General features: G+C 34.6%; 1 protein-coding gene across 1 annotated transcript; it reads right to left on the reverse strand.

The window, feature by feature from the left end:
• Positions 1–116: 116 nt before the first annotated feature.
• LOC147407349 (putative LRR receptor-like serine/threonine-protein kinase At2g16250) lies at positions 117–8,363 on the reverse strand. Its single transcript, XM_086435867.1, is given in 5 exon segments — positions 117–1,135; positions 1,926–1,948; positions 3,005–3,133; positions 5,857–6,445; positions 6,448–8,363. Coding segments are annotated over 5 exon segments (2,631 nt in total). The 5' UTR covers positions 7,730–8,363; the 3' UTR covers positions 117–527.
• Positions 8,364–19,282: the final 10,919 nt, after the last annotated feature.

Raw genomic sequence — 19,282 nt, forward strand, 5'->3', positions numbered from 1 at the left:
TTACGGTGTGATTATATAATATAATAGTGTGTAGTCATTATATTATAACATTTCGACCTTGGCGTAATCATATTATAATGGTGTGGTAATAGCACTGTCCTATCTTAAAAAAAAGGGAAGAGAAGAAAAATACTGAACACTAACAATTTACATCCCACAAAGAAGATGGATCAATTACACAAGGAAAAAAAATTGCAGCTTCTTTGAGGAAAAAACAAAACAAAACAAAATCTAAACAATAAGAATCCAGCAACACCAGCTGCACCTGTCTTGTTGGGCAACACCCGTAACTGCACAAATCAAAGCCATTCTCTTTGAATTTCATCTGAAAGCCTCACCAGTATTAGCCCATGATACTCCCTTCCTAACGGGTGGTTGCAGTAACATCTCTCATAAAGAGAAAGAATGGCTTCAGAGATCCTCGATGAAATCTCTTTAACAATGAATTGGGTGGAGATAACGATGTGTAGGCACTCAAATGGGGAGCCCACCATATTATTCACAAAGAATCACAATGCCTTCTCTAACTATTCTTCCTCTGGTCTTTCTCTTTCTGACACATCAGCTGGTTCAGGAAAGATATCCCTTGATAACCTCTTGTGAGAAGAGATTTCTCCCCCACCGCATTGTGCACTTCCCTGAGAACCGGCTGTCTCTGACCGTTTTAAGCTGTTGGACCCCTCTCTGTTAGTTGGGCCAGGAACATTAACAATGTCGGATGAGCTGTGACGCCAACTACCAAAGAGAGCTGCATTCCAAGATCCTCTCGATGAAGCTGTCCTCAGTCTCGCAGAACCAGTGTTTTCTTCCCTGACCACTTTCAAAGGGTTCTCCAACGCTTTAAGGATATATCTCATGAGTGGGCGCTTGGAAGGCTTTGGGTTAAGGCACGACCTGGCCACGATAGCCATGGCCCAGACCTCCTCCATAAGGTCCTCGTCAACGATAAGAGATGGGTCCACAATCTTCGAAACCAGCTCCTGCTCATATATATTGATGTATGGCAGTGTGTGTTCCAACCACTCGCTTGTTGTGGCATCATTTGTCGAACTAATACCAAGCTTACCAGTGACCAATTCAAGCAATACCTTCCCGAAGCAATAGACATCGTATGCACAAGTTGCTGATGCTGTGCCTGACCATTTTTAAACAAAGAAGGAAACATAAGTAGCATTAACGATCAGCTTGAATAGTTAAAAGGGGAGGACCCAATACAGACTGTTTATCTGGTTCAATCCTGGTGCAGGACCATAAAAAATTTTAAGTCTGACCCCCACTCTAGTTTTCTAGCCTCAGGTCACTCCCGTGTTGACAGATCCCACACAGTTCCCACAAGGTTAGATTTTTGACAGCAAAGGACATAGTTTAAAAATATCAGAATGATATGTATCGGTATCGGCCAAGACCGATATGAAATATTGACCTCAAGACATGTAATGTATCTGGTATGTATCGGTTTGTATCGAATGTATCGGCCAATACTGTATTGTTTTTCTCATTAACCGAAACATTCAATCGATAAGACATTTAATTGGAGAAGGACATGAGTTTCACGTCGAGTGCCATAAGGTACATATGACCCATCCATAAACCATTGCAAACCATTAAATTGGCGGACAGTCCTAAAGTCATACAACTAGTGCAATAACAGTTCAAATGTATTGGTTTTCAGACCATTGAGCCACCTCTTTTTAGCTCTAGGTAGGGAGAACCTGCAGTCGGTTTGATTTTTGGCCAATACCCATCCACAAGGTAGGTGGTCCACCAATTGTATGGTTTGGATAGGTGATTGCAGTATGGTTATTAAGGTCCATTGGGGATGAAAACTTCAAGTCCAAAACCAATGTAAGTTTCTTTATATGTACAAATAGATAGATAGGTAAAGGAGAAAATATTGCAACAGATTTTTCATTAAACCTACATACCAGAAGGGCCTGGATCAGAGGTCCTGCATATCATCAAGAGAAAAGTACCGTTAGATCAAACATGATAGATGTACAATAAAGCAATGGTCTTCACGTCAACAAGAGGCAGATATAATTTGTTAAAAACTTTTTGGGTGAAATTATGCTTCGAAGTATAATAACATACTTCATATCAAAATCAAGAAACGCATTTTTCAGCCCCTTGATGTAAAAAAACTATCAATGTTGAAAGCTTAGGAACCTTACAAATATGATACCTCTTGCAAACTAAAACAATGTCTTTCCTTCATTATATATTTGTTAGTCAACATTTTGACCCCCAATCAACAATAAGTTTCTTGATGGAGCTTTTTGGCAGAAAACAAAGAATTTCAGGCTGACTTGCATTATTCTATGTTTCTTTTCTTTTATATATATATATATATATTTCTTAGTTGTGTCCTTGGAAGTATATATATATACATTTCTTAGTTGTGTCCTTGGAAGATCCAACATTCTTCTGTTTTTAGGACTGTTGGGTCTTTGTGCACAAGGATTTTTAAAGACATTGGGCATATAGTGACCTACTACAAGTACCTATATGAGATTTCTAGTCAAAGCCATTTTTACTTGGGAGATACCAAACAGTTCCTACATCACATAATTTGAAACTAAGGGAGGGCCTGATCAGCTGGTGTGCCTGCCAAGTGTCATTAAATGAACTCAAAAGAGGCCAAAACAAAGCCCAGCTCCTGATGGGATTTCTGGCACACACAAAATGAAGCAAAATAGGTTGAGGTGTAGTATGATAGAAACTAGAAAGGAATGCATTAGGTGGAACTCCATCTGCCAATACTCAGATGAAACACAACACATGCTTGTAAAATTGTAATATATAATGCAAAAAACATCTAGGCCCTCTTAAAAAGCAGAGAAGGAAATATATTTCAGATCAACCGATGGTTAACTGAGGGGAAAAATCCAATGATGGCCCATACTTGCTGTTTTCAAAACCAAATGAAACTCAACAAATGCAGCTAGTTTCTGGCACATAGAATGAAATGATTGATTGAATAATAAATGCTAATAAAAACACTTACTGTGGCAACCGCAGCAACCTGGTAATCACATTTTGGTGAGTATCACCTTCTTGAGTGCATATTTCACTCAAACTTCCAAGCCGCACTTCAAATTTATCATCAAGAAGGATACTGCTTGCTTGAACATCTCTTTAACCATTGAGAAAGAAAAAAAAAAAACTATTCTTTAGTACTATAAATCAAGATATTAAAGAAATTCCTTGCACAGTTAATCATAGGCATATTTTTTTTGGTAAAATCGGATATAAAGATAAATACCATAGGGTTAAAAATTATTGGGAAACATTAATATGTTCGCTCATTTCAGCAATCTCAGTAAGTCGACGGTATCTCTTCATCAGAACCCATTTCTTGCTGGTTCTGAAGAAGTTGAACATCAAAGCTATTTAGAAGTTAGGACTAGGGCTTCTCAAAGTTACATACAATGTTAACCTTAGGGCTAGTCTCAAGCACATAAGCAATGGCAACACCATCAAATTTGAATCTCTTGATTAATCTTTTTAGAACTAGGGCTTCTCAAAGTTAAATACAATGTTAACCGCCCAGGCTAGTCTCAAGCACATAAGCGATGGCAATACCATCGAATTAGAATCCCTTGGCTAATCTTTTAGTGTTGGAAGATATTCCTCTAATAGAAAGTCCTATAGTCCATTGCAATAAAACAGGATTGTCAAAAGAGAATCCAATTTAAAATTTCTAAGCTAATCCATTAGTTTTTATTTATATGTTTAGTAGATAATAAGATGGGATCTAGTGGCTGTTAGTTGTGACAGTTAACATCCACCTAGAATTATTTGAAAAGAGAATTGTACAGTTTCCATATATCACGGCTACCCATTCTCATTAACAAATATATATATACATATCACGTATGTTCCAGAAAGCACCATCAAAATAAGCTACAAGATTAACCCTTCTCAAGTCTCAATCAATGACCTCCATTCCTTGGGCACAACCTCTCTGAGGCCACCACAACAAAAGTGAGCAATATCTTGAAAACTATTACCTCCGCTTCCACAGGTTGATCTTCATAAGTACCTTCTCTCAAACTTTTACTTGTCTTTTCTCTAAAAGTTCTGGGTGCTTCAACATGAGCCACTCAGTTAACTTCATTTTATGATTCTTCTTGCATCCAAGGTTCATTTCTCAATTACGTTTTGTGCTAACCAATTGCTACCTTTTTTCAGTTTGTTGGCTTTCATATGAGAGTAGGAGCTGCATTGTCAATACACTTAAATGGTACAATAACTGACTTTGTTCTTGCTTTCCTTCTTCAGAGTTCTCCCATGCAGCATTTCCTTCTTTTATTGCATCAATCGCTTTAAGTTTTCCAAAGAAACTTAACAACCAATTTCAAATCAGAGAACATGCAACCAGTTAAAGAAGTGCACCAATCAATCTTCATCTTCATCCCAAGAGTTGTTTGCTACGTACTGCCTGCCACCTTTCATCTACAGATTCCTATTTCATGTATAAGAATTCTTTTCTTCTAAATATGGTTTACTAAACAATTATCCTTCAAAAACATATTTCTCCGTTAGAAAATCTGATCTCTAGTCGAGAAATTTGTTTCTTGGTTGGCTCATAAATTACATTTCCATTAGAACCTTCAGGAATAACATTCCAAAAATTATAATCAGAAATTTTAGGAATGATTATCATAATTGAGGATAATCTTCCTTCCTTTGAACATTTTATTCTACTTTCATTCCAGTACTTTCTTCCTTTCTTCCTTTCCAGATCAACATTTTCCAACTTTTCTGTTTATCTCAAGCTCTAGGACAGGTTTATCATTGGTTTAGTTTTTTTTTTCCAATGAAGCATTGCTCTCAAGCTCATCCACTCAGTATTAAAAAGCTACGTTCATCACTTAGGTTTCTCTTATTAGGCACTTTGCTCAAAGGCTCTTGCACTTGATACCAAATGCTAAATACGCTCATGAAACATACTTAAGGATAGAGTAATATAAACCAGATCTTCGTAGAAGTATTAATTAGTCATATCACAGATGAGCATATTTTCCATAAACTCACATACTCTCAAAAGTAGAAAAATTATCTTGAACCCGTAGATTTCTCAAAAGAGTATCTTCTACTCTCACTCCTGCCCACCTACATGTACAAAGAGCCTGCCAAAATATTGATGATTTCACCTTCTGAGTCCATGGTAGAAAAGCTCCCCTCCCTGCAACCAACCATACAAGGTGTAGCCAAATACCCATCCCCAAATACCTTGCTTTCTGGATCAAAGCCCATTGCATTTGTGATATGCAAATGCAGTATCATCCAAAAGATGTGATTGCACACCAAGACAACATATCAGTCGGGTATTGTTCGAACCTTGAAGCAGCTTTTATCTCCGACGCAACGTAACTAAGAACATATCAACAGCAACCCTTAACTGTCCTACTAAACAAAACTCAGCCACATGTATACTAAAGGAACCATGGTCAAGAAACGGTACTACAAAAATACTGACTATGTTAAAGGACACATTCTCAACAGATTTTAAGGTCTAATCAAGAATATGAAAGGCTTTGATATCATTAAAGATTCTGAAATGTTTGGGTAGCCAAGATGATTTAGGTCTCATGTAAGATTCTATTAAATAGAGAAATAAGTAGTTACAAGAAACTTACAAAACCGAGCGTTATTCTAACAAATTTAACAACCCGATCTAATCCTATTCTCATTAAAATAGTGATCCGGGGTATGAGTGTATCAATGTACAGATTAATACAATTCAACGTAGCGAAACTCTAATGTACCATGCTTTACTTGATAATGGTAGCATAGTGGCAATTGTCTTAAAGAATAGAAATGAAAATTAACCAAATAAATGTTCTCTAGTACCTGTGAACAAGTGGTGGACTACATTCATGATGTAGGTAAGATAAACCCTCCGCAGCACCAATTGCAATTTTCAGTCTTGTTATCCAATCGAGAGACTGCAAACTGTTATCTTCTTGATTGGTTTTACTGTGCAAAGAATTAAACAAATCCCCATTCGGCATATATTTGTAAACCAATAACTTCTCATTCTCATGCTCCAAACTGTGCCCCAATAATGGAACCAATCTCATATGCATAGCCTTGCTAAACAAGTCCAGCTCCACCATGTACGACTCTTTCTTGAATGAACGTGTATCAATCCTCTTAACAACTACATGAATCCCATTTTCCAAGAGACCTTTGAAGAGGTCCCCTGAATGGCCGTGTTTGATGAGGTTAGAATCACCAAAATCGCCCGTTGCTCGGAGTAGCTGCTCATATGTGAACGATTCTCCCAAATTCGAGAAATTAATAGATACCAAAGTAGGAGGAGTTGGGGTGCCAGCAGGGACAGGTTCCACAACTGTCCCCCGTTGATCAGCAACGCCCCTCTCACGTCTTCGTAAACACAATAGCAGTAACACCACCAAAACTACAATGAAAAAAATGCCCCAAACACTCCCACCAATATCAATGCCAATCGTTTGTTGCTCTTCCGGGGCGATCTTGGTGTGGGCGGTTGTGTCGAGTTTGGCAATCCAAAATTATCGAAAGTCAGGCCTCTCTCGGCATAGAACGACGTACAATCCTCCAAAGTCCTCTGATTCGACACATTCTGAAGGCAATTGCTTGAGAGAGAAGCATTCCTGTGAATTTCATCAGAAACCCTTCCTTCGAAATAATTGTCAGATAAATCAATAAAACTGAACCTCTTGAATTGGGCGGTCAGATTTCCATAGAACTCATTATGCGAGAGGTTGAACATTGCAGTAGTGGTATTGGAATTCAAACTAACATTAGGAAGAATACCCGTGAAGTTATTGTTTGAGACGTCGAGGAAGCTCAATTCAGGCATTGACCACAACAAATCAGGAAGATTGCCAGATAAAGAGTTGTGGCTCAGAACTACAAACTGCAGCCGAATGAGCACTAAAAACAAATCCGGTGGCACCGATCCAGACAAAGAATTCATCCCAAGATCAAGGTCAACCAAACGAGAAAGGCCACCAAGCTGAACAGGGATTGAAGAAGAGAGACTATTACTGGAAAGATTCAAGAATTGAAGGTTGGAGAGAGCACCAAAGGTAGAGGGAATCGACCCAGATAAGAAATTCGATGAAAGATCAAGACGAGTAAGATTGGGGAGACTGGAGAAAGAAAAAGGTATGGATCCAGTGAACGAATTCTGTGAAAGATCAAGAACAGATAGACGCAATAGCTGACCTAGGGTTGAAGGAATTAAACCAGTAAGACTATTATTAGAAAGATAAAGAGAATTGAGATTAGTTAAATTTCCAAGCAACGAAGGAACGGGACCAACAATTGAACACGAACGAAGATCAAGAACTTGAAGGAACGAAAGACTTTGCCCAAACCAATCAGGAATTGAACCAGGAAGAGAGAAACCAGAGGCATTAAAGTAGGCTAATTGGGTGAAATTGGCGAGGGAATCGACTGAGAATTGGGGATTGAGACGACCGAGACGAGTGCGCCTGAACCCAGACACATTGATTCCAACGACTCGACCATCTTGGCCACATTGAACCCCAACCCAAATCAAACAAGGGTCATTTTTTCTTGGCCAATCTCTAGCCCTAATCCCTAACGAGGAACGTAGGTCAAGTAAAGCAGCTCGTTCTGTGAAGGAAGTTGAAGGTGTTCGCTGCCCAAATGCAGATAGAAAGATTATAAATAGAAGAAAAAACTCTAATGTGTAACTTTGCTGATCCGCCATGACTATGGATGATGTTTTGTTGATGTTTCTGATCTACAATACATCATTGGCTTCTTCATCTTCGTCTCTGCATCCCATTACTAGCACCACATATATGTACATAGGTTATACGTATATATGATGTATGTATGTATATATGACTGAATGATGATGGTGGGGTTTGTTGAATTTGGGGATTTTAAAAAATGAGAAGTGTATCTGTCTGTTTCTCTTACCTTAATAACGAGCTCTGATTCTGAACTTGTTGACTCTCTTGAAAGTTGGAACTCTGATCTAACTAAGAACTCAAGAATGAAATATAGAAAAGTAAAAAAAAAAAATCAAAACTCTCACTCCCTCTCTCTCTCTATCTCTCGTTATTTTTCTTAATTTCTCTTCGTGTCAGAATCATACCAATCTCTCTCTACCTAATCCCTCGCCCTCTGTGCTTCTTTAGTTGACGAGTGAGAGAGAAGGGTAAATAATATAATATAAAAAATGAACTTAAGAGAGAGAAAGACTATGGTGTATTGGTGTGATTTGATTTTAGTTTGTTTTATCTATCGCGCTCTCTCTTTCTCTCTCTATATTCAAAGTTACTCTTTCTTGCTCCCACAAAAAGCGAATGGGTCGTTTAAACGACTAAAGACATTGATGACAGCAACTATTCCAACAACAGCCTCCATAGCTTTTAATTTGGTATCCGGAGCGGATCGACGGTTCGAACTTCGAAGGCTCGAGTTGGGTCTGAACCGATGGTTCTCTGCTGACAATGAGCCGAGACCAGGTCCGGTTCTTTATTTTTGGAAGGGTTGACCTCCTTTTATCCCGCCAAAGCCTACTTCTAAAAGAGTCGCAAACACTTACCATTTCTACTTGAGTTATACTTGTAAAGGAACTTTGATGTAGTAGTCTCGGGATCATTGAAATCCAATGATCCCACACCATGTTTATACTTTCTATCAGTACTTGATGGACCCACCCACCCACTCATAGCGTTTGATTTGATTCTCATATTGGGGGCTGCCAAGCCCAACATGAAAAAAGTCCAACCCCAATGACTAACCATCATAAGGTAAATTGGGCTTAATATTGATGACTATTGGGCCTATGAGAGTATGACATGTAGCATTTCACAAGAATCGGTTACATCGAATCATGTACGTCAGACTTTTCCAATCTGATTCTCCTGCGGCTTTTATTTCGTCTCTGGTAAAAGGAAACATTTGCCGTAAATAACAGCAATGATTTCATAAAGTTACGAAAATACCATTTCCATTTCCTGCCATATCTCTCTGTCCTATTAAGTACTTACCTAATAATTAATTAATTTCACCGTGTGAAGCTGTGAACGTTAATTAAAATCCAAACTATTCTATGTCATCGAGATGCGTATCAATTCAGGGTTTTGTTCCAACTAGTCCACCAAAATTCAACTTAGTTGAATGAGTTGTGCTGGGGTGACGCAGGATTTATTGCAATTCTTACAATTCTAATGTGGAAATGCATACATAACCATAGATGATTTTTAATCGTATCGCGAGAAAACACATTTATAGTTGTGTGCACATCCCACATCAAAATTGTGAGAATCACAATAAATGTTATGTGTCATTCCAGCATTTTCCTAGTTGAATTGTTGTTAACAATCCATGTTATGAATCTCAAAATCTACAATAATACAACCTCATTAAATTCTCTTGAAAAAGATTTTATTTGTTTCTCCAAATAATCAAATGACCCTAATATAATAGTAGAATGTCTGTTTCAATTAACTCCTATTATGCTACAATTTTGGCCAATTGGTTTGATGCATTGGTGGGTCCAAACAATCTTCCTAAGCCCAGGACATGTGAGGAGTTATAGCTATTCCTTTTTTAATAGAATGAGATTAAATACTATTAGATGGAAATGAGTAAACGCTAAAGTGGACCTTGATAGATAAGTTAAAATTAAAAATACTTTTGTCTCAGAGAACTTTATCATGTCGTGCTATTATTATTTATTTTATTCATATTTCATTTTTTATTTGTTCAAATAAATATCTAAGCTCAATATATGTGGATGAATTATAATTATTCATTTTTAAAGAAAAATGCTAAAATGATCTCAGATCTTGATGAAAAGCATCTATGATTCTTATATATTTTCACGTAAAGAAGTGCAATATGATATTTCACTCATTTTTTAAATAGAGTGAGATTAAATACTAGATGGGAAATGAGTAATATTTTTAGAAGTAGATCTTGTTTACAAGTGGAGCTGTGGACCAACCATTGAATGCCACTTGTGAAGCTCTTGAGGCTCATTATTTGGCCCACCTTACGCACTAAAAAAGGCATCATGATTGATGATTTTAGTGGACCCAAAGAGTCCATGATTATCTGATGGATCCATGGCTTCGAGAGGTAACGTTTTATTTGCAAAATACTCCCCCACTTAACTTTGATGTTCTTTCTTTATAAAAATGACAAACGTGTTGAATTTATATTGATAGGGAGGATAGATAGTGCATCAAGAGGGAAGTCAGCAAAAAAATATCCACCAATAATACTATCGTTTTCCCTACTGGGGCTATCATTAAGTCTGAAACCACTGACTAAAAAAACAAAATCTGGTCAAAGCCTCCCCTCTCACTATTGATCCGTCACTGGTTCACACTCACACACGTTGCATCAACGATAATAAAATGTCGAACGAAGGACACACGAAACTGAAATAGGACATTGTGGCCGACGTGGCATAAGTTCAACGCGTAATCTGACGTGGACCCCTAGCTGCCTCCGCGTTTTCTTTTTCATAAAAAAACGCCCTCAGCGGTCGATCAACCTTCGATAAAGACATCCCAAAACATCATCTTTTGAGCCCTAACTGTTAATATGGATGGGACTCTTCTCGATGGAATGGTACTGGACACAATACCATAATGTTTTCTAGTGGTCGGTAGAGAATTTATAGAAATTATATTTTCTATCAATAATTTTGAGAGTTGTTATTGCACCCTTTTACTTGTCAAATTTTATTTTTTAAATTATTTATTAAATCCTAATTAAAAATTAAAATATAGTATTCAAACATTATAAAGGTTGACTCAAATTATAATATCAAAACACTATAATACTCGTTCAAACAGCTTCATTAGTTGTTTATTAGGATTACTATCATATAAAATTCTAAACCTGAAAATAAAATATTACAAAAATAAATAAATAAATAAATAAATTTGAGAGAATTTCTATTGGCACTCTAACTTTTACTTATTACACCAACTAAAAATAAAAAATAAGCAAATGATTGAGAATCAATAAAAGTTGGGGGTGCCAATAGAAACTCCCTTAAATACCATTGTTCCACACAAAGGTATTGCACTGTGGTATTTTAATATTTTACAAAATAGTATGGACGGAAGTTACGAAAAATCCTTCAAAAAAAAAAAAGTGTGGAAGATTGGGTCTTAAAAGGTCCAAATTTTATAACATGGAACCTTTTAGAAAATATTTTAAAACATATGTACTATGTGGTCATCTTCCCTATAATTTTCTCTACAAATGTTTGACCCATCAAATAAATGCTTAAATACAATGAGGAGAAATCATTTACGTTAAGTACTTAACCCAATAGCTAGAACTTGTTAATAATGTTATTTTTTCAAATGTAAGCAAGGTAAGAGTGGGACAAACACTACCAACATGGAAAGTGACATATTGGGTTCACACACTTACAAAAAGAAAAGAAAAAATATAAAAAAAGAGTCGTGCTGGAGTGACCTCAGGCGGGAACCTCATATCACAATACTCACTTTTTACTCAATCGGCATGGAAAGCGAGTCTTTCATTATTTATAGGATAATGCTGAAGTAACGTTGGGGGTGGGGCGGGGGGGGGGAGAGAGAGATTCTTATGTGGGAATGTAGGAATCATAAATGTTTTTCATTGAGATCTCACTTGTATCTTGAGGAAAAGCACATATGATTCCTACACACTTCCATGTAAGAAATGTCCCCCACAATGTTATTCTAGCACGACTCTAATCTATAATCTACATTAAGCTGCCATTTAAAGAGTGAAGCAACGACATTATTAGAAATTAATTTTTAATAATGTGAATCAAAAGTAAACATCTCATTTTGTTTTCAATCTAGGGTTCGTGTGTCTTTGTTCATTGAGAAATCTATTGAGCAAAAGTCTTTTTGTTTATGCTTTAACTGAATAGAGAGAGAGATTCTTATGTGGGAATGTAGGAATCATAAATGTTTTTCATTGAGATCTCACTTGTATCTTGAGGAAAAGCTCATATGATTCCTACACACTTCCATATAAGAAATGTCCCCCACAATGTTATTCTAGCACGACTCTAATCTATAATCTACATTAAGCTGCCATTTAAAGAGTGAAGCAACGACATTATTAGAAATTAATTTTTAATAATGTGAATCAAAAGTAAACATCTCATTTTGTTTTCAATCTAGGGTTCGTGTGTCTTTGTTCATTGAGAAATCTATTGAGCAAAAGTCTTTTTGTTTATGTTTTAACTGAATCGAAAGAAGAAAAAAAAAGTAAAGAAATTGTTTCTTTATAATGATGTGGCTTCACTCTTTATGTGACAGCTAACTGTAGAGTACAAAAAATGAAGGACTCGCTTTCCACATTGAGGGAATGATAAGTGAGTATACAATTTCGAGTCCGTTTTCACAACTCGAAAAGAAATTATCAAAAAATTTAAAATATCTATAATGCACGATATTTTATCTGTAACACAAAATGATATGTCACGCACCAAATAAGATCAAAGAGAGAAGGGGAGGAAAAGAGGAGGGACAAGAGAGAGTGGCCATGAGAAAAAGGGTAGGATGTGCAATAATAACGGTCCTTTGGATGGGTTTGATTGCCAAGCACCATGTATCTCACTACGTGAAAACTGAAAAATATGATGGGAAAATTCGATAGGTCGAGGCCCACGAATTTTAGGAATTGAAATTTTTTATGTTTCCAAAATTTGACGACTCATAGCAGTCGAATTTCTTCTATCCTCCATTAATTTGATGGTTTCAATCCATCAAAAGAAAAACTTTGACAATGAAAAATTTGACGGCCTTGGACATCAAAAATGGACTTTTTTTCGTGTTGTATCTTCACCCACCTCTCATGTCATCGAACACATTCAAGAAGGTAAGAAATCAATGACGATTATATTTTTGCATGGATTCATTAAAAAGGTCGAGAAACATAGAGAAAAATCAAGAAAGAAAAACAATACTTTGAGAGAGATTTGAAGGACCTTATAGAGAAAATTAGTATTCTCAAGGCCTTTGCTAGAGATGCGAAATACCCAAGCATTCCTCGAGGTATCCATGACTCATCTCCAACGAGGCAAAGACAAGATAATAAACCCAAAATCTTTATAATAATAATAATAGGTTATGGTAAGTCAAATAGAATCTGAGACTTTTAATATGATACCACTTTGTAATCCCACTGTAATTATCTAAAATAGTAAAACTCTCCTGAAATAAAAAATTTGCATAAATAGTAAAAGTTCTAATTTGACTAAAACTCTTATGTCATTCCCAAATATCTAATAACAATTTTCTAAAAGCATTTTTAAAAAAAATTACCAAAAATAATACATTTTTAATTCGAACTAAAGCTTCACAATAGAAATAACATTTTTTTCAAGATTTTCCTTATAATCAATATAGTAGATCTTACCATGGAATAGCTGAGATGGTAAGGGTGATTGGGTGTGCTCTCCAGGTCATACATTCATGTCCTATATGCCCCTCCACTTAAAAGTGACTACATTTAAATGTTGAACGTGTGCCGCACATATCAAAGAAATATATATATATTAGATCTTGTCTTCAACTTTCTGAATTGGTTGTATAATAGTTGTTTTGATTTAAAGTTGCAAAGTTATTAATTTTTTATGATAAAATACACACCCCTTCTTCTTCTCGTATTCTTTCTTAAGATTTTGTCTTAAATAATTAATCCATTTTTATGCAAATAATTATCTAACTCCTACCTATTAGGAGTTCCTAGGACTCTCTTCTTCGATCATATAGTATCATGCCACATGGTATAACAAATATACGATTATTGAGATACAATCAATCAATCTTGCATTGAGATTCACACTAACTAATATCACATGTTTGGTTATGATATTTTTATTTATCTCCTCAACATTACAAGTGATCATATAATCTGAAAAGATTGGTGTACAACCAATAAAGGTGAGCGTGTAAATAAAAAATGTTTAAATTTGTTAAAGGCATTTCCTGTAGTTTGTTTGTATAAGAATTGTATAATCTCAAACCACATTTGTGGTTGACCACTAGACAAAATGAAATCTATACTCCATATAAAAAGGTGTTTTCGGCTCAAATCTTTGTTTTTGTTTTGCTACTTGCTTACCTACAAGTGTATAACACCTAAGATAATTTTACTAGTAAACCTATCTACATACGAGAGATTTACGAGGCAGACCTCAGTATTGCATTTTTATTCCTACACATGTGTACGACACCTAAGAGAATTTTACTATTAGAATTCTCTTGGAGTTTTGACAATTCTAATGTAATTTTACTTTATAAAGTTTGTTAACAAACCTTGGAGTTAGACCTATATCATTTACATAAATAGATATATGTTACTCTTAATTCTCTAAATTAAATATCTATAATATCATGTCCCTCCTCTTAACATCTATTCTCTAACGGTCTCATGGATCACGTCCGATTTTTTATTTTTAAATATGACTTTTAGCATGAAATATTGATCCCTCTCACAAATAAAATGATTTAAATACCCATATTTTTAAAGTATAAAAAATCCCTTCTTTTACTTCTCAGACCCGTTTGATATAACCTACTATTCAAGTGGATTCCATCTACTTCAACCTTTATAAAATAAAAAATTCACTCTTCAAAAATAATGATTTTCTTATCCCCCCTACACGTCCCCTGACGTGGCACATGCTAGAATCATAGATTATTTTTCTTAGGATACACAATTGCACATATTTATGGGAATGTACAGTTATGTATTCTGAGGGAAGAAATTTATGGCTCTAGCCCACACCACATCAGGAGGCATATGAGGATGCGTGTTAGAGGGGGCGTTAGAAAATCACGAATCTTCCCCTAAAAATGAATTAAGAAAAACCCAATCACAACTGTCGCAACTTTCACATTTAAACTTCATATAATGAGGATCAATTTGATTAAAAATCAATAAATTATAATCCCATGACTCGATATTCATATTAATTAATTTTTAAAAGAAATGTTTTATTGCCACACCAACTTTTACTCAGAACTCAAGCAAATTTGTGTTTTTTCCCCTTATTTAATACATTTAAAATTACAAACAGAACTTCACTAATACATGTGCGTTTTCACATACGATTTAATAAGAATCCCTAAAACAAAAAAGCAAGCAAATTTGTGTTTTTTTCCCCTTACCTCAAGGCCCAAACCTCATTTGAGGTTAAAAAAGTCATTCTACATCGGTCAACTCCACTTATTGCTCGTCAACCCACTTAGCTTACGTGTCCCACTTGCCTTCTCCTCATTTCACCTGCATGTCTGACTAATCGGAGAAGTCACAAGAGCTTTCTTTTTCTAAAGTTAACGTGTATCCCCACGTTCACTTGATAACTATTTTACTTTTCAAAAGGAACATTTTCTTAAGTCCAACAACGTTAGTCAGACATTGTCCAATGAACGGCTGAAATTAGATGACAAATACAGATTTTGAATAGTTTATTAACTTCATTCGGAATCTCTAAAGAATATCTTCCAAAAATCAGAACTACTGCTTTAGGGGCGTTTGGTACGGATTCCAAACCATAATCCGACCGGATTGGATTCATCATTTTTATCTGATCATCAACCTGATATTTTCATAATCAAAAATCAAAAACATGAAAAATCAGAAAGAATTATGAGAACGTTTCCCCTAATTCTCGCAAACGATCTTGAAATTATTATTATAAAAATGATATTAATAATAACAACAAACAATAATATTAACATAACTATAATTATATTTAATTATAATTAACAATAACAATAATAATAATAATAATTATTATTATTATTATTATAATTTCTGATATTACAAAACTATCATAATTCTTTGAAAAATCTTAACATACCTCTTAAACGTTTAATTTAATTGAAAACTAGTAGAAAACAACTTAAATGTCTTCTTTTTCAATCTCTTTACATTAGTCAAACAAGATTTTAAATTCTGAAAATCAATTTTATAATCTAATTTTGATATTCCGCAATACAAAATGAGAATCAGGTTCTACACTCCGAACCAAACGCCCTTATTTTGTGTTTTGTATTTGTGATATACTAAGAAAGCTTATTACTCTATTCTCTATTGGATGGCCACAATCATCCAGCTCTGCTCCAAAATGCATTTCAAGAAAATTGGTTTGCACTTTTTAAAATAAATAAAATTAGTATTAATTCAAAACAATGGAACCAAAACAAAGTACAAGGTACCCTTCATTCCAATCTCCATATGATTGGTATTTGAATTCGAAATAAACTCTAATTACCAGAGGAAGTTTATATTCTAAAATATAAATATAATAATCCGATATATCACAATATGTCTTATTATATACAATATACATAACATTACATTACCTTTTTCACATTTTTACATCATTTTGAACAAGAAATGTGCAATTAAAACTCTACAGCGTTGGTTCAATAGCAATTTTGAACCGATAAGCAGTGAAAGCCCATAAGTCGTGAGTTCAATATCTAGCATGAGCAATCGTTCCTCAGGGGCCACTTGTGAGCGTGCACCCTCACTTATTCAGTGTGTATGATGTGAGGGCATTGCACATGCCCCAGGATTAGTACTTGGACATGACCATGGTCTATCGATTAGGCAAAAAAAGATGCAATTTATTACATTTATTATTAGTTTTCTTATCGTAGTAATTGAATGATTGATGTTGTCAAAAAAATCTATTCGGTTGTAAGTGTTCATTGCCTATCCATGTAGTTCGTTATTTTTGTATCTAGCTCATTTTTCAATCTATTGGAATTAATCATCCATTAGGCACATTGGGATTCACCATATCATCTTCTCATTAAATATATAATTTAGATTTTTTTTCGAAAATTATCTTGTTTGCAAAGAAAACTTAGGGGCGGAACTATACTTCCTTTTTTTTTTTTTCCGCAAAATTCTATCTTCCTTAAATGGTAGATTTTGGAGGCAAAAATCATGTATGATATATTTTAAAGAAGAAATAAAAGCATTTTAACAAGTGTTTTTGGCCAAAGGCATTTTGGTAATTCGTTATTAGTCACGTGTAGAAAATCTAGATACATATTCAACTTTTGAGGAAAGCAGATTAGAGGAGTTGTTGACATCAAATTTTTTTTCCCAAAATACCCTCACAATGCATGTAAACTTATTACTTTTTATTAGGATCTTTTTAGTCAAAATGAAGAAAACTGTAGACTCATGATTCTTATAATCACGTTGGTTGATGGTAAGTGGATCTCTTACATGGTTTCAAAACTCTTTTTGACGTCTCGTACATGGACGAGACTGAGTTCTCTTGAACGAGTCAACTCATCTTGGACAAGGTAAATCATTTAACTCTTGTTTAACCAAAAAATCATGTTTTATTATATAATAATTTTTATTTATAAAAAAAAAAATTTATTTTAATAAAATAATACAAAATCCTAGTTGACATAACTGAATTTTACCATCTCGGGTGAGATTTCAAAAATATCATCTAAGTCATATTGTTAGATTCTGCACTATCTTGTCTATTCATCTTGTTAACGGCGATACCAAGAAGACTCAAGTGAGTCATCTCAGTCTCTAACGAGATCTGAAATCAGTGACAGATTTATTGTGGGGTCGTTGGTCCCCATAAGAATTTTCAAAATTTGTAGACTAATGAGTTATTGCGACATAAATTAGCGGCAGATAAAAAAATCCGTCGCAAATTTTTTTCTACTCTTTATTGCCATCACAAAATATTTTTTTTAACTCTAAGTTGCCCCCACAAAAATTTTTCTTCTCTTAGTTGCCCCTACGCAGGCAAAATCATGGCTCCACCCCTGTTTAAAACCATAGTCTCTTGATACTCACTTTTAAGTGGATTTTGGCTTCCACTTATTCCAATCAAAGTCATTGTCTACTACTAGCAAATGGGGACATGAAATCTAAATGATTAATAGATAAATAAAACATTTTAGTGTTTGAATAATCAAAGCTTGAAGTAATCTTGTTTGCACTATTTTTTTTTTCTTACAATAAACTTTTAGTTCCACATCGATGATGTAAAGATATGATCATATGAGACTATAATCATTATCTTAAGTTAATATATAACAATGACCAAGATAATCACATGTGGAACTTAGATCACAAGATGCAAAACCACATTTGGACTTTGTGGACGTCTTTGGACATTATGTCAAATGTGTGTCTCAATCATACTAACCAATAAGTGAGTCGATTTCCTCCTTTTTTTTTTAACTGTGGTGTTAATTGATTTGCATTTCTATTACATTGAATTTGGATGCATAGATTGTCCAAGGATTAGGTGAAAATTTCTTGTGATCAGTGGACCTGAATGAATGAGCCTCATTGCAAGTTCAGGTTGTTGGGGGCATTACATCACATCGGCCTGTAAGGTTGACATAAATGGTGCAAAATATTTAAATTAATTTTTATTTAAGAAATCAAATATAAATCCTTCCTTCTCTTGAGGTGATGATGTGAGAGCAAAAAAACAATTGAGAAGTTTGAAGTCAGATTAGAGCCATAGAAATCGGCTATTTTAAATTAATATTTGCTAAATACAGAGCTTATATCCCATATCACTAAGATGGCTTAGATTTTGATAATAGCTTCCATTAAGTTGATTAGTTTATTTGATAAACAAAATATATGTTGAAAACCATAGTTTTAACTCGTAAACACAACTCAACTCAAATGTCCATAGAGTCAAGTAAAGTTAATAATTTTTTAGTTGAATTGGATGAATCAAATAAAAATATATTAAATATATAAATTTAAAAAATAGATTTTAATATTTTGAAAATATATATGCAGAGTCTTTTTCCACCAGATTCTATGCACACTCATACAATTCTGCCAAAGTTTACTTGATTCATTTCCGATTTGACTTGACTGAGTTAGAATTTGACCCAATGATTTTCTGAGTTTACTCAGCCAGTTGACTGAACGAGTTTTAAAATCATGTTGAAACTTGAAAATACGAGCCAAATAGAGTCTATGTGAATGAAGTTTGTTCAACTCAATAGCTAAGAACATTATTACATTCGTAGTGTACACAAATTTAATTTTGTTCCCATTATCATAAGTTGTTGAAAGGCATTTAAATATTTAAGTATAGAAAACGCCATTTTCAAACCTCTTAAGAGTTAGGCACACAGCTCTTTTAAAAAATATTTTCAACTTTAATTTTCTATGATTACAATAGTTAAGATTAAGAGAATCTTGAATCATAATAGTATTGAGTGGTGATTTTCTAACTCGTCATCTGACAAACTCC

This window comes from Akebia trifoliata, chromosome 3, assembly GCF_017979445.1.
Source record: "Akebia trifoliata isolate Shusen 1 chromosome 3, ASM1797944v1, whole genome shotgun sequence".
Lineage (NCBI taxonomy): Eukaryota > Viridiplantae > Streptophyta > Magnoliopsida > Ranunculales > Lardizabalaceae > Akebia > Akebia trifoliata.